This window comes from Labrus bergylta, chromosome 2 (genome assembly GCF_963930695.1).
Source record: "Labrus bergylta chromosome 2, fLabBer1.1, whole genome shotgun sequence".
Taxonomy (NCBI): Eukaryota; Metazoa; Chordata; class Actinopteri; order Labriformes; family Labridae; genus Labrus; species Labrus bergylta.
Genome location: NC_089196.1, coordinates 10919939 through 10941565, shown reverse-complemented (window position 1 = coordinate 10941565; position 21627 = coordinate 10919939). Strand labels below are relative to the sequence as shown.

Genomic DNA, 21627 nt, shown 5'->3' with positions numbered 1-21627 from the left:
GCTACTGCTGTATTAATATGTTATCAATTCCTAATGTTTTATTTTTTATTTAATTAAATCTTTATTTTTATCTTTAAAGATATTTTTGGGCCATGTTTGCCTTTATTAGATAGGACAGCTGAAGAGAAAGGAAATGTTGGGAGGAGAGAGTATAGGGGATGACATGGAGCAAAGGGCAGAGGTCGGATTTGAACCCGTGGCTGCTGTAACGAGGTCTACAGCCTCTGTACACGGGGCATTTGACATAACCACTAGGCTACAGGCACCCCAGATCAACCTTTATTTAACTAGGAACACTTGCTATGAAAAAAATATTTTTTTAAAGTGTCTCGGCCAAGACAGGCAGCAGCACAGTTAACAAAGTTTCTGACAATCAACGAGCAGCTCTACACACAAATATAATACAAGTACATGATTATGAAACATTCAGACGCTAAATGACAGATGAAAGCAAATATCCGTCAAGATTAACCACAATCATAGCTATATCTGGCTGAACATCTACAGTCAGATGTGTTTGCCTCCACACCCCCTCAAAAGCATCCAATGAGACCAGCTTGTTAAATGTTGTCTTAGACACAGTGGAAATCTAGTTATTCATACAGAAACGCTACATTAAATATTTGTATCGTTTAATTTATTGTCTGCTAAGTATCCAATAAGTACTATTTAAAAATGATTGATTTCACGGGCAGAATTTTCCCTCCAACATGTTGCAGAGTTAAATAAAAGAAAACTATTCAAAATACTTTATAATTCAACTACCCGTGCTGGGGAAATATTCATCATTACATTAACCACACTCCTGGGCTTCACAAACCTCCAAATAAATATTCAACATACATACTCATTTCATAAAGTAACAACAACAACCAATCACATCTGGAAGCAGATACGTTGATCAAATTTAACACAAACATTGAAACAGTGAATTCATTATGTTGGATATTAACACAAAAGGCCCGTCCTTTTATTAATGCGGTTTCATTTCACTTGTGTTAATGTTCCTGTGTTCGGTTTTATACCACTGACTGCTGAATTTCTCCTCACCTTCTTGCCACCCTTCCCCCTCAAATACAAATGCACACACACACACACACAGACACACACACACTGTCATCTACAATTAGGCTCAAGAGAAACACCATAGAAGGAGGAGCGTGAGGTTAAAGGAGGATTAGGACACAACCAAGGCCAACAAAATGTTATTTTCTCACCTTAAGAATGAAGCACTAGGATATATGTATGTGTGTGTGTGTTTGTACATGGACATGCATAAACACAGTCAAAAAACACGATGCCTACTTGTTTTAGCAGCTCAGAATGCACATGTACATGTCTGCTGACGGGAGGGCAAAAGAGTCGGGGGTGGGGGTTGGGGGTGGGAGGGAATTAAATATATAAGAGAGCTTTAAGCAGTCTGTTTTTCTCTGTGTGTGTATTTGCATGTTTGCCACAGTGTGTGTGCATTCTCATGGCTGATTTCAGGACGGTAATGACCAGATGCAGACCTCTCACACTTGGACTTGTTACTTCCACTCTGGTGCCCTCGCTCAGTCCTTAAGGAAAGGTCAAAGGCCGAAAGGGTCCTACAGGTCACCCAGGGGGTTTGAGTGTGTGTGTGTGTACAGTGACCATGAGAGGTAGATCTGAGAGGGCAGATGGGCAGTGTGTGTGTGTGTGTGTGTGTGTGTGTGTGTGTGTGTGTCTGTGTGTGTCTGTGTGTGTGTGTGTGTGTGTGTGTGCGCTCAGGCAGGGGTTGGGTTTACCCTGTGGATTTTTTCCCACGCCTCCTTCTCTTCTTATCCATCTGAGGACACATGCTGCACTAAGGACTATACTTGTGTGTGTGTATGTGTGCTTGTAGGGGGGGAGCAGGGGCACACACAGAAATCATACAGTAAAGTCTGCTTTTTTTTCAAAGGCAGTTTGCTGTAATGTATGCATTCATGCATGACTGAATGTGCCTCTGTCTGTCTGAACGCTTCTCTGCAAAGTGCGTGTGTTTGTGTGTGTCTGTGCATGTGAATCGATGCACTGGATGACAGCCAATGGCCCCCTTCTGTTCCCTCTCCGTGGCGTCCAATCACACCGCGACATAATATTCTATGAGCAAACCGCAGCTGATCCCAGACCTGCTATCTGAGCAATTACCCAGAGTGCTTTGGGGCTGCATGGCAAGCTGGACAAGCTCATGCCCTCTGACATACAGCATGGGGGGGAGGGCAGGAGAGACTGTTTTTCTGACTGTTTGTAAATGTGTGTGTGTGTGTGTGTGTGTGTTGGCAGAGCGCGGGATGGGGGTCGATGAGGATGGACTGATGGGAAAAGAGCGAGGTTGGGGGGAGTAACATGTATGCTCATGCATCAACAGTGTGACTGTCTCTTTCACAGAGTGGACAAAGACATGCATGGCGGCGAGGGATGGAGATGGGGGAGGGGAGAGGAGATGGACCCACTGCATGGCATTATGATTATTACTATATCACACAGAAGAGCAGAGAGTGCAAACAAACACAGACACAGTACAAGTCTGGGTCTAGCCATGTTGGCGAGCACGCTTCATGTTTGTTTGTCAGCATTAAGTTTGAGTTAAAGTTCGAATGAGTCGAGGATGGTAACAGCTAACATGGATCGCAGTGCTGGCATTTACAGCTGCCACTTCCATTATGGATTATTCAACTATAATTTTTAATTGATGGATTAAATGTTCCCTCTATAATATTTCAAAAATAGACAAACTGCCCAACAACCAATCGAAACTCAAAGGAAATCGATTTCCAGTGACGAAAAAAAAATAAAAACATAAAAGCTTTTATTACGTCAATACATTTTCTGCAGATATGCTCAATGATTTACTTATTGTGTTCACGAGCCGTTTTCTCAACAAAAACAGCTGATGGTGCAACAAAGATGCCTTTAACCACGGTGAGAATCCAGCATTGTGAAAATGAAGAAGAAATGTTCCTCACGTTTATCCTTGAGAAAGTGTTGAGCAGGAAATCCAGAATAAAGGACATTTCTAAATACCAGATGATGGCATCAAATGCCAGGTTTGGTTTGTATGGTTGTAAATATTTTGTCTCTAAATCAAAAATGTTCGCTCCTCTGCAATTTCCTGGCATGGCTCTTTATGTTGAGTTTAGAAAACTGAGTGGGGATCAGTTTTGTTTGAGGAAATGTCGATATTTCTTGACGGTGATGATGCTTTATATTTAATACTTGTTTTTTAGGATAATTTAAAGCCTTTATAGAAAACATAGAGTAAAGACATATAAGACACAAGTTGAGAAGTGAAATGAATGACTTGGATCAAGGGGGTCTGTGAGGTCTGCTTAGCCATAGCATTCATGGTTAAAACTGGACTGATGTCTAAATTCAAAAAGAGGGAATTCAGTGTTGAAGACAGATGAAGTGATTAAAACAGACTTTAATATTTCTATTTCTTTAAGTACAGCAGACAGTCCACCACTCTTCAATATCTTTTGTAGATGTTTCAGACAGTGATAACAGACAGGAAAGAGAGAAAAGTATGACAGTCTTTTTGAAACAATCTGCAGTGGTGGTGTTTCATTGATTTTAATGGGGCAGTATGATGTGAAAACATGACAGAAGACACAGGGGAGATAACCCAAGCAGCACTGCTATAAGCTATTCCCAGCTGTGTGTGTTAATCCACTCAGCGATCACGCCACCAAAAGTTTTTCATCATCAGCAGAGAAGGGGGGGGGGGGAAAAACGCTTGTTGGTCTCTAAGCTCTGTGAGACATTGACGACAGAGCTACGCTGAGAGATGGAAATAGATCATGAAATACAGAAACTGAAAAGATTTCCCAGTCACACAGCCACTTACAGCGAGAGGAGAGACGCTCAAATGAAAAGAGTCAAACAGACTGAAGTGGAATGGATGGTGAACAGAGATAGTATAATTCACAGTATATACACATCTAAGAGCAACGCCCGAGTTGTTCAGATTTAACAAGGAGTGGTGGGGGGTAAAGTGCTGATCTCCTTCATTCTCCCAGAAGATATCTAGTTAACCGGAGAGAAGCTATGCATATTTTTAATGAAGAAGAGAAACCACCCACATTCATCCCCAGCAAATCAACCCCTGGGACTACAGTACGAGCCATGTTTGCATTTCTGAAGTGCCTCACATTGGAAAAAGTTATAGCAGAAAGTGATTTCAACTGTTCCATAAGCAGCAACACTACAGCACCAGCACAAACCTCTCATGTAGTATATATAGCGTGTGTGTGTGTGTGTGTGTGTGTGTGTGTGTGTGTGTGTGTGTGTATGTGCGCGTGTGTGTGGTAAGCCTTTGTTGTACCATGTAGGTAGAATAAATGAAACAAGCATGCCCAGTCTGCCTCTCTTTTAACACTTACAAACACAAATGTTTAGCAACACCTAGTGGGCTACATTTGGCGTTAATGGTCATCGGTGTGTAGTCCTTAATAGTGTCTTTGTGTGACTTGTGTGATTCATAGGAAGTATTGTTAAAAAATGTTTTTCCTTTTTTCCAGCAGTGTAACGCAGATAATTAGGACTCTATTTAGAGAGAGAGGGCCAGCCTAGGAAATACACAGGAGATCCTCACCTCATTAAAAATCAATTATCACAACACACGTGCCAGCGCTACACACAGCCCTCATGGCCACAATCAGCCGCACACACATACGCACGTGTGGAAACTTTCCCTCCTGCTATTATGTTCGTTGTAAAATGTATCTCCAGTCAGTTCTCTCTGTCTTTCTCTCTCGCAAGAGATTGCTCAGGACTGATCCTCCTCTTAGCTGAGGAATCGCCAGCGTTGCAGTCTCGCTCTTACATGATAACCTCAGGATAACACTCCTGTGTGCAGAGCACTCTCTGTCACTCACTCTGCTCAGAGTGAAGAAAGAAGGCCGTCCCAGCCTCCCAGAGACAGGAAGCTGAGAACAAAAAAAATCAGTGAAAACAGAAATGTTTTAACTTAAACTTTGTCTGGAAATGGAGGCCTGTCAAACAAGGTTCAGGGAATATCTGCATCAGACTCCTTTCTCTGAAGTTTCACTCTCTTAAGAAATCAACTTTCGCTTCGGCTTTGAGGCATTACATTTTTTTTTTGTAACGTAAAGCCATGAAATCAAAAACACAAACTGTATTATTATCCCTCCTAACTTTAAAAACAACAAATGAAGCTTTCTTTAAGCATCCAGTAGATAACACGTCTTAATTTCACTGTAATCCACCATTGAAGCTACAGTGTAACAAGGCAGCAGGCATGTATTGTTGACTGGATGTGGAAGTGGGAGTCCTTTAGTGAACAATTCACAAAGCCTGTGCTGCTTAGAAGGGCCGACAGGACGAACATTGATGATACACCGAGTTGGCTCCACACATCGATGACATCACTTCCTTTAAGAGTGTGACAGCTTAGCACATCATCGCTGTGACAGCCAGACGAGTGCAGTGAGTGGGCGGTCACCCTGGCAACAGCAATGCTGTCATGACCGTCTCCCTATATCCTACCTGACAGTCCCCGCTGGCTATGAGCACAGCACACACTCAACAATGCACACACCCACATGCACACACATATTCACAAACATTTTGTCAACGTGTACACATACTTTATCTTTCTCTGTGTCTCTTTTATAAGTGAAGCGCTCACTCAAGCCGTCTTGGAAACACACACTTAAACAATGCACATGCCCACACGCCCATGCTCCTTTGGGAATAATTATGTGATACAAAGAGGAGAATGATGTCCCATGGGGCAAAATGAAATACAGTGAAGAAATAATGTAATAACTGGAGAAAAGATAAACACACACTCCTCTGAGGTGCACAAATGCAAAGATCTTTTTCTATAAATCTACAGAAATAATACGTATATCCACACACCACAGAAACAGCAGGTGTGGGCTGGAATATTCAGCCTGCCTAAACTCTAAGAGATTCATTAGTTTCATGGTTAACAATGCACACAAATATTTTGACTGATATCGGTAATAAACAGTATGCATAACATGATTTTAGGATGCAAAGAACTAAGGTGTTAAATGTCCTTTCCTCTATTAATTGCTCATATGTGGTTTGTGTTTATATCAGCCATCACAGGGCACAATTGACCTGTTTTCCACACTATAAATAGTGTGATACAGACACATTCATTGACAGTTTTGTGTATGTGTAGTTTGTGTGTTGTCCCAGTCCGAAGCTATGCTCTGACCCAGTTTGGAGCCAGTTGGCCAGGAATTGGTGGAAATGGGTCATGTCTTGAGCTGCACCAGAACCCTCAGCATGAGCTCCCTTAACTCGAATGCACAGTTTAAGACCATGATGTTATCACCATAGGTTAGACTCATTCACAATCGCCTACACAATGATTGTTGAATTTAAGTTCACAAGGACCACACAAAGGGGCTAACAGTAAGTTCTCAAAGATCAGTTTCGTTTTAAAGCTTTTTTTAAAATGTCCTAACAGCCACTAGGGGGCAGACAGGAATTTTACCAAATAATAGAGATATGATTGACTTCAAGAACAAGTACCATCATCTCAATATTCTTGCGTATCCAAAAATGTTTCTGTAAAGGGTGTGAAGAATATCTGTATGTGTTGGATATAATATGAAACTATTCATTGTGAGTGCTCAAAACTCACACCTCTGAAGTCTTCTAACAACAAGCACAATGTTTAGGGACAATATTATGTATGTCTTTTTTGCTTATTGACTTGGTCAGTTTCGCAACTTGATAGAAGGTTCATTTAACTTGCAGAGGTTCCTACAGGTGGGACAATGCAAGCAGATTATAGGTGAATAGCTACATCAGCTTTGACTAAGCCACTGCTCATTAGAGGAGGGAACCAGCTCGTCGGGAAATAATTTCAGATTAAATAGGCTGTCTAATCTCTTTATAGAGGGTGTGCCATCTCAGCACACACCTGACTACCTCTACATCTATCCCATATCTCTTTATAGGAACTCACCTACTACCTGTTATACCATATATTGTTTTTAAAAAAAAACTAGTGGCAGATGCGTTTTTGGTGCTACACTGAATGTTTATATTGTGTGCCTTTGGTTGTGACTGTGCATGGAGCTGCCTATACACAGTGAGTAACATTTTGACATGAATAGTGAGTAGTTAGATTAGTGCGGTATTAGATTAAAATAGAGCTAATCAGTGAAACCATTAATAAAAATTGTTTTATTGAGTGCATGTGCGTGTGTGCTTCTGTGTGAGAAAGAAACAGGGAGAGAGAGAAAAGGTTAGCAAAAGAAGAGGGAGGTGTGGTGCTTCAGTGATATGACCTGTTTTCTTATTTTGGGCACCCTTTGTTACCTGCAGGGGTCTCTCCTTCAAGCGTTTCACAAAGAACCCTGACACACAATTAACACTATCCTGTCATTTGTGCGTGTGTGAGTGTGTGCATAGAAAAGTACATGTCAAGCCCAGTCATTAGAAAAGCTTCTACAAAGACCCACAGAATATCCAGATGTCACTTTGCCCTTGTGAAGTTGAAGTCAAACACATACTGCAGGAAAGACATGTTCACACAGTGTCCTACAGCCAACAAGGTCGTGTCCCAATTTGACCTCAAATTAGGCCACCAACTGAGTTCTGAAACTCTGTGAGCTCTGACTGAACCAGATGTTCTCAAATACCAGATTCAGGAAAAATAAAAATGTCCAAATGTCTCTTATAATGGTTTTCCCTTTTGTCTCCTCCCTTTGCTTGCAGCCCAAATCGAAGTGATACCTTGCAAAATCTGCGGAGACAAATCATCAGGCATCCACTATGGAGTCATCACGTGTGAGGGATGTAAGGTAAGACTGCTTGTGCTTCAAAACCTTGAGCTCTCTTAGTCATGAACATTCTGTTCTGTACAGCTTCCTATAAGTCTATATCCATGCTCTTTCTTGATGTGATCAACCAGGGTTTCTTCAGACGGAGTCAGCAGAATAATGCAGCGTACTCCTGCCCGCGTCAGAGGAACTGCCTCATTGACAGAACAAACCGCAACCGCTGCCAACACTGCCGCCTACAGAAATGTCTCGCCCTAGGAATGTCCAGAGATGGTGAGGCCCAGTCATCATCACTGAAATAAATAATGATAATGTTGTTAATTTGTGTGTTGTCAAGTGTGCAATTAATTCAGGCAGAGCCTAAAGAACAAGTATCACATGTTTCATTCTATTTAAAGTCTGAAATGTTGAGACTGTCTATCCATTTGGTAATGGTCTAACACTCATCATTGTTTCGTCTCCTTTTATAGCTGTTAAGTTTGGCCGCATGTCCAAAAAACAGCGTGACAGCCTGTATGCAGAGGTCCAGAAGCACCAGGCACGATTGCAGGAGCAACGACAGCAGCAGACAGGCGAAGCTGAAGCCTTGGCACGTGTTTACTCATCCAGCCTCAGCAACGGACTGTCCACCCTTAATCACGAAATTGGGGGCACCTATGCCAATGGTCATGTCATTGAGCTACCCAAGGGTGGACATGGTAACGGAGGTGTAGTACCAGGGGGATACTATGGGATGGATTCCACCCAGCCATCTCCCGATCAGTCAGGTTTGGACATGTCGGGCATGAAGCACATCAAGCAGGAGCCTGTGTATGACCTGACACCAGTACCAAACCTGTTCAGTTACGGAGGCTACCAAGATACTCAGCTGGGACCGAACAACGTCAGCATGGGAGAGCTCGGTAAAGACTTTGTCTTTTCTAATCTTGTAGGACTGACTCAGTTAAATGGTTCATCATTTAAAAAAGATGATGAAAATAGAATATCAAGTTTGGAAAAAAAGAAATCCCCACAAGTCCTGATGAGTACTAATAGGGCATAGCAAGATTTTTTTGGGTTCACTGAAGCCCTGTTTGTCCTACCTCTTCAATTAGCATATATCACTTTATCAACTGTATAAATGAATTAGATAAATCAATGGCTGTAATGTATTGTTGAAATAACAAATAATCCTCATTTCCAGACCGCATTGCTCAGAATATCATCAAATCCCACTTGGAGACGTGTCAGTACACAACAGATGAGCTGCAGCAGCTGGCCTGGCAAACACACTCCTATGAAGAGGTCAAGATGTACCAGAGCAAGGTGAGGTTTTATTATGGCAATACATTTGGAAGTACTCCCGCTAAAAGCATATGGTACTCTAATGCTAAAGGACTGGAACAATTGTAGAAAGAAAAATGATCGAACCAAGGATTTGATGATGTTGCACTGGAGTTTCAACACTTGAGATTCAAATTGTATAGAACTTATCTTTTTCCTTCCCTCGTAACATGGAAAAAAAACCCTCCTGGTTAGCATTGATAAATGTGAAAGCATTTTGTAAGAGAGCGATGGCAAGAGACTCACATACAGACATGAATATAACTACTGTAGGACAGTCCATATAACCCTAAACTGTGTGTTTTTGGCTCTAGCCCCGGGACGTATTGTGGCAGCAGTGTGCCATCCAGATTACCCATGCAATCCAGTATGTAGTGGAGTTCGCCAAGCGCATCTCAGGGTTCATGGAACTGTGCCAGAATGACCAGATCCTACTGCTCAAATCAGGTACGTTCATTTAATAACTGTTCATGATTATCTTTGTCTTGTTGCAGGCCAGAGAGTGAAGCTTTGCAAAAGAAAAGGTCCTTTGCTTTCTTATTTTTTAGCCTCTGAATTGTGTATCAGCCTTGAAAATGATCCCAATCTGTCTCCATGGATCTTCCAGGTTGTCTGGAGGTAGTCTTGGTTCGGATGTGCAGGGCATTCAACCCTCTCAACAACACTGTCCTCTTTGAAGGGAAGTACGGAGGCATGCAGATGTTCAAAGCCCTGGGTAAGAAATTACTGCCTGTGCATTTGTCTTGGAATAAATCAGGGACAAGTAGTATGCATAAAGACTAAATGAAACACCTCCAGACTGAGTTATTTTTGTGCACACATGACCAGAATAAATGTACTGAAAATCTCTCTTTTTTCTCTGCCCTTTTTTCCTCTTCTGTTTCCCTCCAAGGTTGTGATGACTTAGTCAGTGCGGTGTTTGACTTTGCCAAGAGTTTGTGTTCCCTGCAGCTGACAGAGGAGGAGATCGCTCTGTTCTCAGCTGCTGTACTAATTTCCACAGGTCAGTGCACATTCCCTTACATTTTTGGAATATCAGCACAAAGCGCACTGAATCAAGGTGCTAAGCAGTGTGGACACTGGTCACATTTGTAGGCATCAAGGAGTATAACTAAATCCATGTAGTTTAACCATTTTGTTTAGCCCACCTGAGCCAAATCAACAATTCTCTCCCTTTTTTCCACTCAGATCGGCCGTGGCTGATGGAGCCTCGGAAAGTCCAGAAACTTCAGGAGAAGATCTACTTTGCTCTGCAGCACATTATGCAGAAGAACCACATGGATGAAGATGCATTGGCTAAGGTAAGCCAGGTGAAGGCAGGTGATATCAAGACAGCGCCCACTGCTGAAGGAAAAGAAGCTTGATTCTAGTACACAAACTCACCTCTTATCTTGCCCTGTTTGTAGTTTATCAGTCTAATTTTGATCTTTTTCTCCCTCTGGTCTGGCAGCTGATAAGCCGAATTCCCACCTTGTCAGCCCTGTGTACACTGCATACTGAGGAGCTTCAGGCCTTCCAGCAGCTCCATCCAGAAACAGTCAATGTCCTCTTCCCTCCGCTCTATAAAGAACTCTTCAACCCAGACCCCAACTCTGCCATGGCCATGCCTAAGTGACTGCCTGTGGTCCCCATGCAACAAACAACGTCTGCAGAGGACCAAGAAAATATGAAGACAGCCGCATCTTACGAGACGCAAGTGGAAATGTCGACGTTGTCATCACTGTGGCAATCGCATGTTACTGAACTCCCCGAGCCTCAATTTGGACGGGAGGGTGAGGATTCATCTGCCAGAAACTTACAGTTATCGCCAACAATACTAGGAATGTCCAGCACTTATCCCATCCTGTTCACCGATACAGTCTGAAGAATGTATATATAAATGAAATGCGCCTCGAGCCACAACCTAAGCGGGCTTCCTCCCGTCTCCTGAACTGAACTGACTGACCAGAAATGTACAGACTTTAAAAGATCTAGGAACAATTTTAAGCTGTCAATCTTTTAAAAAAAAAATGGGTAAGTTAATTTGTTTTAACTTTGAAAAAATCTTTTTTGTTTGTTTGATTTTGTATTTTCAAGTGAAGAAATTGAGAGTTTGAAGAAGCTGGATGGGGGAGGGAACTGTGGATTTAGAGAAGCTATTGTAGATATTCTCCTAGTACAGAGCGGATTCCAGTATTACTTCTTGTTCTGTTAAAATAAGTTAGTCCTAATTTAAATATACAGCAGTCCATAGTGGCTGGCTTTACCTTGTCTATGTGATTTTGTTTTGACAGTTTCTTGTGTACAGAATTTGTAAAGTTGAGACTTGTAAGAGAATATTGGGTAAAACCAGAAATCAATTCGGGTTTTGTTGATATATAGAAGCCTTGTCTGGATTTTGTTCATATGTAAAGAAGGAACTGCATCCTTCTAATGAGAACGTATACAAATGTAAAGAGAGCATATGAAGGATTTAAAATTGCTACTACTATTCAAGGTGAAGAGATATACATAAATATTCTATTTTGCAAAAAAGAAAATCTGGCAGATTTGCCATCCTATCAATCATGTTTTTCTTGCTGCAATAATTATGTCCAACAAAAGCTGGACTGCTTTAGAACAATCAACCAGAAACAACCAATCAGAAACAAGGACCTCGTAATGAACCCCTTTTTCTTCCCAGACTCCCCTAACCCTGAACCCTTTTCTTATAGAAAATAACCTTGACTCTAGATTTAGTCAGATACTCAGACATGTGGGTATAAATCACAATGAAGAAGTGACCAATATCCACCCAAAAGAAGGTTTAAAAAAACCAACTTGAATTCAACTAAAAACTTGCCAATCTTCAAACCCTATATGAGTGCTGTATGCCCTCATCCCTCTCATCACTATTTGCACAATCCAGTCCGTGGATGTCAATCCCTCCAGGCTGTGAATATGAAGGACCCTTTTCTCTAAAAAGCAATAACTTTCACACTGCCTTTTTGATCTTACTCCTTTGTTTCCTCATTTAATACGTCTAGCTGTTCAGAACAGGGTAGAAGTTTCTACAAGAATGCACTATATTTGACTCTTGATCTTATAATTATATCCAACAATCACCTCCATGGATGGCACTCATTCCAACACAGACTCTGAAGTGTTTAAATGTGAAACCCTATTATCTGAGGGAGGACTCAACACAAAGCACTGCTAACAAATATGAAGACATGCAGATAAGCCTCCAATGACCTTTAAAGCCACATTAAAAACTCACACAAATAGTTGTGATAGACAATCTCATGTTGGCTTTTTTGTTAATCGTTCCATCATCATAAGCACTTACAGATTGTCTTTTCCTTGTTTATTTTTTTTGTAGTTATCACTGTGAAAATATTTTTGGAACAATAATTGAAGATGCATTTATTTGAATGAGATCTTTCAGTTCTGCATTCAGCTTCTTGATCCTAAATAAATCAGCTGACGATACTTTTAACAGTCACTTAAAAGTTTTTATTCAAAACAACAATTTTTGCTTCACTCAACCTTTCTGCATCTTTAAAGTTCTAATTGAGTTCTAATAATATTTGCACTTATAGTAAAGCTTTGACCTAGGTTAATTGGGTTTTTTTTCAAATAGTGACACGGTGGCCAAATCTTCAATTTAATCGAAGCTTGGACACACTCAGACGAGTAGTGCATTCATTAACATTTAAACACTCGAATCATTCCTGTTGTCATCCCAACAAAACAATGTTAATGCTGGGAAACAAGCAGTAATTCTAGCATCCATCTGTCTCTGTGATCCATTCATAGGACCCTTCATTCTTCCCCTTGACCCAACCCCAGATCAGAGGCCAGTGACTCATGAGACAATCACTTGCTCAGTAAGGCTCGATGCACTACACAGCATCTCTCAGGGAGCAGCTCTTTTTCTGACTTTGCATTAAAAGAGGGTTTAATATTTTTGCAAATTTACAAAAAAAAAATATAATAGAACTACTTTTTAGGATAAAAGAGGCATATGCTGCCAACGTATGTTGGCAATGGAATCTGCCCAGACAAGGCTTTGATAAGTGTGTGTATGTGTGTATGTGTGTATAGAGCATGAATTCACTGTCCAAATCTCTTTAGAGCCCAAACTGTATGACAAGCATTGTAACGTAGCACATGGAAAAAAGAAGATATATTTTATGTCAGTGTGCTCTTGTCACCACTGTACACTCATGTTTACTGCTCATTTTGCTGCTTTCGGGACAGAGAGGGAAGTCCACTAGTAAGCTGTGAATCAGGAGCCACCACACGAGCCCTGGGACAGTGAATTCCAACTCTGACTCTGAAGTTTTTGTGTGTGATGTTTTAATTTTCCCTTGTTAGACTGTGAATCAGAGGGGTGGGATGGAGGTATAAGAGGGGATGTGCTGGCAAAAAAGAGTGGCAACGCAACACTGTAAGTAAGAAACTGTAGCAATAAGAACTGGAGGCATTTACTATTGTCATGTTTGCATTGTAAGATTATTTTTTATTTTATTACTATTTACTATTATTATTGTTCTTATTATGACTACTATTCTTCTATTACTATTAGCCTATTGTTGTTCTGTTCTATTTGCATGACGTTTCATTACAATGAAACATTTGGGGCTTATTTGTGTTTTCTCTTCTCATGATATTGTGAGTTTGGCGGGAGGGGTTATTGGCAGGGTGGGAGAAGGGTTTTTAGGGCAAATTCCACCTCAATTCAGTCAGTTCAAAGCAAGTTTTTTTTTCCACAAGCTGAAAGAATTTTTGAATAAATTGCTCTTATTTATACACAACCATTTTAACATTTCTTGTTCAGTTTGAATTTTTTATTTTTATTTTTTAACTTTTGAATGTGTGAGTTGGTATAAACCAGTCAGTGAATGGCCCTTTCTGAACTGGCCTTATTGAACCGGATCAGAGACCCTTAACCTGGAAATGATGTGGGGCGGGTAATCTCTTCTGAATGTTATGGAGTAGCCTGTTCAGTGTAAGGGGCTGAACGCATCATACGCCTTTACCACTCCATCAACATAGACTGTCATCGCAGAGCGCACAATTATAGTTGTCATACTATGTGACAGCTTGGACAAAGTGCGCAAACATTTTTAATAAACTTGGTTTGAAATACATTTCCTACACTTAGACGAATACACTCCAACCCAAACCTCCTCCTCCCTTTGCCTGAGAAACCCTATTTGAGTGAGAATGTGTGTGTGTGTGTGAGAGAGAGAGAGAGAGAGAATGACATGATCTTTGCTCTACCAATGCTTTGTAAACTTTCTTGATGCATTACACATGCGTGCAATTGGAGTAGTGTTGAAAATTGTTAATTTATTGTCTAGAATGTCTTTGCATCCCAGCAAGAGCAAATAAAACAAAATGTAGCAAATCTGTAGCTGAAACCTTAAAGGTGCTCTTGTTACAGACTCTTTTTACACAGGACTTACATAACAAAACAAAAAATACAATAAAATGAGACTTTGTCTTCTTTTTTTTTTCAAAGTGCCATAGCTAGTGAGGAGAGGACGGATTGGCAGAGTGAGGTGTAGAAGCTTTACTGTGCGAGTTCACTTGAGGAACCAATCAAAAAAAGGGGAAATCCAAGGAACATGTATTTAATTACTCAGACAAACCGTTTTTACATTTTATGCTTTTTGTTGGTAAGAGAGGACTCTGCTGGACTCTGAACTCTGACTCCACTATAAATTCAGGAGCTCTGCAGTTTTGTTTTATTTTCACATGAGAATGAGTGTGGGTGCATGCGTATGTGTGTGCAAGCATCCATTTGCATTAAAGAGAGAGAGTAACACCCAACACATGATGGATCAGAGAGGGTTGAAGTTCAGAGCTATGCAGGGCCCTTACGGAGTCCTCCTTTGAGATGTACATACAATGTGAAGGTCTGAAGTGATTTTTGTTAAATTCTATATTTTATCGCTTTTGTAGACATTTTGTTGTGGGGAGAAAAAAAAATAAATGAAATTTTATGGGTCATTTCTGTCTGATTCTTTTGTCTCACATTTACACTGTTTCATTTTACCACACCTAAAAAATATGATCTTTGGTACAATAATCCATAAAGAACAAGTGTATGCAGATATAAGTTGTTACCTGTGTCTCAATATCAAAAATACTTACAAAAAGACAAAGTGCAAAAACAGATGATGTTTGTGAATGCGTGGTCCTGTAAAAGCAGGTATGATAATAAAACTTTAGAATATAAAATGTATGATATACTAAAACATATGCAAGACTCCCTTTCTCTGGAAATAAATTACTTTTCTCCCTGGGAGAATATATATTAACATCCCAAGTAAAAAAAAAAACACAATGAAATCTTCTGTGCCCAGTCACAGACTGTGCATGTTCAGGTATCACTTTTCTATCTGCCTTTTTCCTCTGCAAAGAAATCCCGACAACCCACAATGGAAGTATTTTGTGAGAAAATATGTCAGTGTGTGTGTGTGTTAAGACAGACATGTATCTATGCATGTGCATGTATAAGTGCATGTGTCCTTTTCTCCTACTCCCAGGGTCAACGGTTACATCCCGGTTTCATCGTCATCTCATTCTTCTATCCCCGATGTCAGCTCTGCCCCGCAGCTGTCCGAGCGCTTCCTTAAGTCTGAGCAATAGAAACATCAGTTAGCGATGTGTCGCTCCAATAACACAAGCATTACCACAAGAAAGAGAATACTGACAGGCCTGGGAGGAAGTCCGCACATTCGGCATGAATAATTTGGTTTGATTTGTTGGAGAAATGTTGGAGAGGACACAAGAAGAGGAAGAGGAAACACAACACACCTTTGAAATATCAAAACAAGTGTGTCTGAATGTTTGTGTTTGTTTGCTGGGCTTGTTTGTTTTTGAGCACAGTTTCTTTCCGAGCAGTTATCCTCTAGATGCCAGTATCGTGCCTACCCAGAGACGTTAATTAATAGCTAATCAAAGCTAATGTCTCAGCAGCACATCGCCAGCACAAAGACATGATTAATACGTAATCAAAGGCCGCGGAGCACAACGCACAAAGCAGGGCCCACCCCCATGCCTCGAAAACACTACTGTTGTTTTAGAAATAAACGAACACTAGCGGCTTAATTAGCTGGCTGTTGGTGCGTGTTGTCTTCATTTGAAGTTGTTGGGGATTTATCTCAGAGCCAACGTTGGCCTACTGAGAGACGACACAGAGGTGACATACACAAACATAGACGTACGTGCATGAGGAAAAAAAAAACGCTTATGACAAAAGAAAATCCTTTGTATACACAAAGGGAAGCAAGTGACAAAAATCTGTTTTCTTGTAGTTATAATGTAGTTTATCAATGTCAACACCCACACTCTCAATCCCCCACTCTCACTCACTCACTCTTAAGCATACACACACGAGTACACACACACACACACACACACACACACACACACACACACACACACACACACACACACACACACACACACACACACACACACACACACACACACACACACACACACACACACACCAACTATCAACATTTCTGGAAAAAAATGTCTGACCTGATAGGCCCAGTCTGCGGCAGCAGGCACCACAAGAGTGTTTCTGCAGGAATCCATTGATGGCAGCAACTCCAAGATTATCAGGACCAAAAAGCATCTCTCCCCTGCTACCACTGTAACAGAGTCAAAACTCCCTTCATCTGTTTGAACATTCATTTTAAGTTTTTTAACTCAGCAGAAAAGATTTCTGAAACCAGATGTAATCAAAAAGCCTGATGTTGCTGTACCTTTGGTCGTCCGCCATGATGACTGTTGGATCCGTCAGCACCTCTTCAACTCCTTTGAAAAACAACGCATTAAAAAATAAAGACAAAAGATAATGGAATCTAAACAACTCACGTTTGTACAGGCACACATACAAAGAAAACAACATATAATACCAAAATAAAGGAATCCACCTTGTATGTCTAGCACAAGAAGCTCTCTGAATGAGTACTCATAAGTCCAGTGGGAGAAAGTTAGCAGCATTTCTTCCAGTGGGCAGCAGGGGGCGATCTCTTCTCCTGTATTGTTGTTGTACTTCCTGAAGTCTCCGGACACGTTCCTCTCAATAGTTAGCCACTGGCCATTTGAATGCCAAAGGACCAGGGAAACATCTAGAAACCTTTTTTATGATAAGACAGTGAGAACATGAAAAGACACACACTCCATAAATGTAGCAGAGAAAAAAACACACACACACACACACACACACACACACACACACACCTCGGAGAGTAGGGCATATCTTCAGGTTTAACTTGGTTAAATACTTGCATCAACTTCTGGGCTGCTTTCTGCTGCTGGATCTCCTGCAGGGATGTCAAACAGAAAGGTATCATGAAGTTAAAGCTATTTCATAAACGTCAACATGTAACTAAACAGGTACCACTGCCCACATATGTGCACAGTTAAGGTACACTCACCCTTAAACAAAGCTGCAGTTCGGTGCTACCATGGAAGTACCTCTTCCAGGCACGAATCACCTCTGGTCTGAAGGCTTTGACCATGTATATAAGACCAGGTCTGAGTACATCCTGCTCTGCCCAGGTACACAACACCCTGCAACCCAGCCTCAGACCCCCATCCAAAGAGCCCTCTTCACTGGAGAGGGGCTGCAGTAAAGCAGACAGGCCCTGTGAGGACCAGGATGAGGCAGTGCTAGTTTCAGTGTTGGAGTCGGAGGGCACTTCTTCCAGAGAGTAAATGCTCACCTCTTCACCTCCTGCAGTAAAAAGGAAGTCAGTCAAAGAAATGCGTCAAATAAAATAATAATAAATTACAGAGAGAAAAGAAAAAGAAAAAAGAAAAAAGAAAGAAAAACAAAAGTAAGAAACAAGAAAAAAGGTGAATGTGATATCAAACTACAGAGTTACCAAAAATGGAAACAGGAGTGAAGGGAATGGTGTGAGCCAGTCTCATCAGATTGTTTTTCTCCATAGCTGTTTACACACAAACACAACACAGGTCACAACTACACAGGAGCTGATACGACTTATCTAGTGCACCGAATGTGTTTCCAGCTCCAGTTAATCATACTTCTGCATATGATATTAATACCTGAATAGTGAGGATACAAATTGTCTGTGGACTGGAATGAAGAGCTCTTTACTAAAGTGAGAAAAAGAGAGATACAAAAAAAAACTGAAAAAACTTCACATTGTACTGAATGTATAGTAAAGGAATGAACAAATTATGTATCGGAAAAAATATGTGAACATTTAGAAATACCTTCAGGTGGAACACCACTCTGTAAACTACAAAACAAACACAAAGAAAACATATTGGATTGATTGATGAGGGTTTTATAATGTTTTAAATAATAGCAAGGAAACAGAAAAACAGACTTACGAGGACCTACTGTTCATTGATTTGGCCAACCTGTTCCATGCTGAATGAGTGGGGCTCCACACATCCTGAAGGTCGAAGCAAAGATAACCAGGCCAGTCTCACTCACATATCATACATTTACCCAATTACTACAGCATAATCGCACAGTGAGGCACAGACTTACCTGATGGGAAAACACTTGCTTCTGCAACTGATCCAATGGTTCAAAGTCTAAAACAAAAGTGGAAAAGAATTTCACATTTTCTTCTCTGTTCCTTGTCTTTTAATCCACACCATGGATAGATTACATTATATATTTCTAAAAATACATGTACTTGATTTAGATTGGACTGGGGGTTCTTACTGAGCAGACTGAGGCTGGTTGAAGCCGACCAACATGTACGTTCTCCCCTCAGTCTCTTGTACCTTCTCCAGCAGGCGTCAGGCAGATGGGACTGCAAGGTTCCCTGATTCCATTACATGTGAAGAGAGCGCAGACATTTCAGGCAGGTGAAACAAAGCATATCGTAAAGGTTTCAGTTTGATGATCCATACTATTTTGAAATCATTACTGAACCCTGATAGCATTTGACTAGTAAATCAATCATGCAAGTCTAAACAGTATACTCTGAAGAAGACATCTTGTGTCACGTTACATCATCAGGACTGCTCTCTTGAATCTTCACCGTCTTCCTGTTCTGGATTTTGTCTCTGCAGCTGATATGAGTTAAGTCTGAGGATTTGGACCACTCTGCAGAAACAAAACGAACATGATTTGATGAAATAAAGTAAACCCCATCAGCTAAGGCATATGCATTGAGTTTATCTAGTTACCAATCACACATTAATCATAAACAATGATGTTGTCTAACCCCTGAATTTAAAAGCACAACAATACCTCTGCTCCTGCTGCATCGTAGCAAAGTGTCGTCCCTAAAAGTCCTCCCACCAGATAAACTCTCTCTGTTCATTGGTTCATTAAGAGAGGAAACTGATCCCCCCATTTGACTGCGTGGAACCCCAGAGAAAGCCATATTCTCCACACTGGAAGACAGGGACCTGCAGTAGTCGTTAGGACGGTCTCTGGACAGACCGGCCTGCCTGGGGGACTTGATGGGTCTTGACCGAGAACCTGGTATGATATCATACTGAGAAAATGCAGGATTTACCAAACCCTCAGAGATGTCCCGAGGGTCAGACAACAGGAGGGCTTTGCTTGAGGCTCTGGATACTTCTATACCGGAGAGCTGTCTCCTCTCCTCCTCTTGCTCTTGCTCTTCCTCTCGTTCTTCCACCTCCTCTTCCACAGAAGTTTCCTCCTGATTTGGATACAGGTATGGGTCACATGTCAAGAGTTTATGATGCGGTGACTCCAAGCCTCTGGAAGAAAAAGGAGAACCACAGTGGGAAGGTCCACAGGACTCACAGGGAGTCTGACTCCTGAAACCACCAGGATGAACTCCCCCTCCGTAAAAGTGAGAGAGAGAGGTATGGGATGCAGGTTTAGAGCCCTCAGGCCAATTCTCACCGGGATGTTCAACAGCAGCAAACTGCAAGTCCAAGAGGGAAAATATGAGTAACACAAAATATTCTAAAGTTAAGAAGTTACTAGTTATCTTTCACAGGTTTTTATTAATTTTCTTTTAGCAGTCACAATGAAATCAAAGCTTTTAAACAATAAGTACCTCCTTTGCTCCTTCCTCCCCCTCCACAGTGTGTCCTTGTCTACCTCCCCTGCTCACTCTGACTCCGACACGACCCTCAAGTGATGCCAGTCTGCTCCCTGCAAGAGTGACACCCTTCAGTAAAGACGGTGGGGTACTTTTACATGACTTGGCCATCGCTCCACGCAGATTAAGGACACCACTTTCTGCCCCATTTCTGTATGGGAGGCTCCAGCTGTGAGGGGGGATGTGCTGGGATGCAATGACAGTTCCACACTGAGCCAGGCGTGCACCCTCCTGATGCAGGCTGTTGGACGCAGACAGCAGGGTGAGGGTGTCCACAGCCAGCACAGACAGGTCCTGGAGTTGACCCAGCTGAGAGTCCAACTCAGACAGACTGTCCTGAACAAAGTTGACCTTCTCAGAGACCTCCCCAACGGTCATGCACATCTCCTCTGCTCTGACGGAATAAATAAAAACACTTATCCGTTATAAAAAATGGTTTTACTTAACTTTAAAAAAGTTGTTGCATGTGTTTTTTTTTCTTGCTGTATACACAATATCACAGCTGTCCCCATTATTTAACAATAAACTCTTACCAATGTCACACTGGGACTGAAAGCAACATAGCACTGTGTGTCACCGGAAAACAACAGATTGTGACATCAACAACATATTTACAAAGAAGCAGTGTTTCCCCTATATGAATCTAGCAGCAGAGGTGCACCGCTGCTGAAATATGACCTCCGCTGCTGGGCTCCAGCTTATCTCCTTAGAAACTAACATGTGACCATTGTTTTGATATAAATATTTTTAAGTTTATCGAAGTAAAACGCCACATCTTATCTCTTTGCTGATCTTGTCCTGTACTTGTGTAGTTACTTAGTAGTTGTCTTTTTGATTAAACCAAAAATAAAGTTCACCTGCTTCCTTTTTAATAGTCAAGCAAAGAACTCACTTTGAATTTTTACTGTGAAAAAAAAAAAAAGGTCAACAAAGAAAGTTACAGTGGGGTACTGTAACTCTGTTTGTCAGACACCCACCCTGTGTCAGTTACTTCAGACGTTAAAAAAAAGATATTACATAGAATCAGTGCATTTTTATTCTGACAGGCTCTTTTACTTTAGTAGGTCATACAGAGACATGAGTTATTTCAGTCTATTACACACCCAGTTAAAAACAATAAGGTGATTGTAAAATGACAGTTAACTTCCATAACTGTAACATAAACAATATCACTTCCTGTCCCATCATTTATCTGGACTTTGAGTCTGTAATGGTTACATTTATTTTGAGCTATTCTCATTAATTTAATTCTGAAATAACGCATTATGTATTACCCAGATTACTTAAACACCCTGGTAATGTTGTGGAATTATAACAACTGGAGCTACAGTATTGTGGGATGAATGTTTAGGTTTGGAGTTGGACATAGATGTTTGACCTCCCACTGGCTATATCAAAAACCAGCTGGTACACTGAAGAGCAGCAGAGCACATTTATCTTTGTTTTTA

At 41.1% G+C, this 21627-nt stretch overlaps 2 protein-coding genes across 4 annotated transcripts in view; one reads left to right on the top strand and one right to left on the bottom strand.

Moving 5' to 3' along the window:
• The window catches only part of rorb (RAR-related orphan receptor B), a 22556-nt gene extending 7458 nt beyond the window's left edge, over positions 1 to 15098 (top strand). The window contains exons 2-10 of the mRNA XM_020632995.3: positions 7732 to 7817; positions 7928 to 8069; positions 8267 to 8698; positions 8980 to 9101; positions 9434 to 9566; positions 9727 to 9834; positions 10012 to 10122; positions 10308 to 10420; positions 10570 to 15098. Coding sequence (XP_020488651.1) covers positions 7732 to 7817; positions 7928 to 8069; positions 8267 to 8698; positions 8980 to 9101; positions 9434 to 9566; positions 9727 to 9834; positions 10012 to 10122; positions 10308 to 10420; positions 10570 to 10734 — 1412 coding nt within the window. The 3' untranslated portion in view covers positions 10735 to 15098. The remainder of the gene's footprint in view (positions 1 to 7731; positions 7818 to 7927; positions 8070 to 8266; positions 8699 to 8979; positions 9102 to 9433; positions 9567 to 9726; positions 9835 to 10011; positions 10123 to 10307; positions 10421 to 10569) is intronic.
• The window catches only part of trpm6 (transient receptor potential cation channel, subfamily M, member 6), a 19280-nt gene continuing 12356 nt past the window's right edge, over positions 14704 to 21627 (bottom strand). For 2 of the 3 annotated variants that reach the window (XM_065964509.1, XM_020632996.3), the window contains 15 exons: positions 20135 to 20573; positions 19348 to 19999; positions 19106 to 19200; positions 18814 to 18916; positions 18634 to 18680; positions 18471 to 18535; positions 18351 to 18376; positions 18180 to 18230; positions 17996 to 18061; positions 17546 to 17844; positions 17349 to 17431; positions 17039 to 17244; positions 16868 to 16919; positions 16641 to 16753; positions 14704 to 15729 (listed from right to left, as the gene is read on the bottom strand). In XM_065964509.1, the coding sequence (XP_065820581.1) occupies positions 15671 to 15729; positions 16641 to 16753; positions 16868 to 16919; positions 17039 to 17244; positions 17349 to 17431; positions 17546 to 17844; positions 17996 to 18061; positions 18180 to 18230; positions 18351 to 18376; positions 18471 to 18535; positions 18634 to 18680; positions 18814 to 18916; positions 19106 to 19200; positions 19348 to 19999; positions 20135 to 20573 (2356 nt within the window). In that variant the 3' untranslated portion in view covers positions 14704 to 15670. The remainder of the gene's footprint in view (positions 15730 to 16640; positions 16754 to 16867; positions 16920 to 17038; positions 17245 to 17348; positions 17432 to 17545; positions 17845 to 17995; positions 18062 to 18179; positions 18231 to 18350; positions 18377 to 18470; positions 18536 to 18633; positions 18681 to 18813; positions 18917 to 19105; positions 19201 to 19347; positions 20000 to 20134; positions 20574 to 21627) is intronic. The other variant, XM_065964513.1, reaches the window with a different exon arrangement.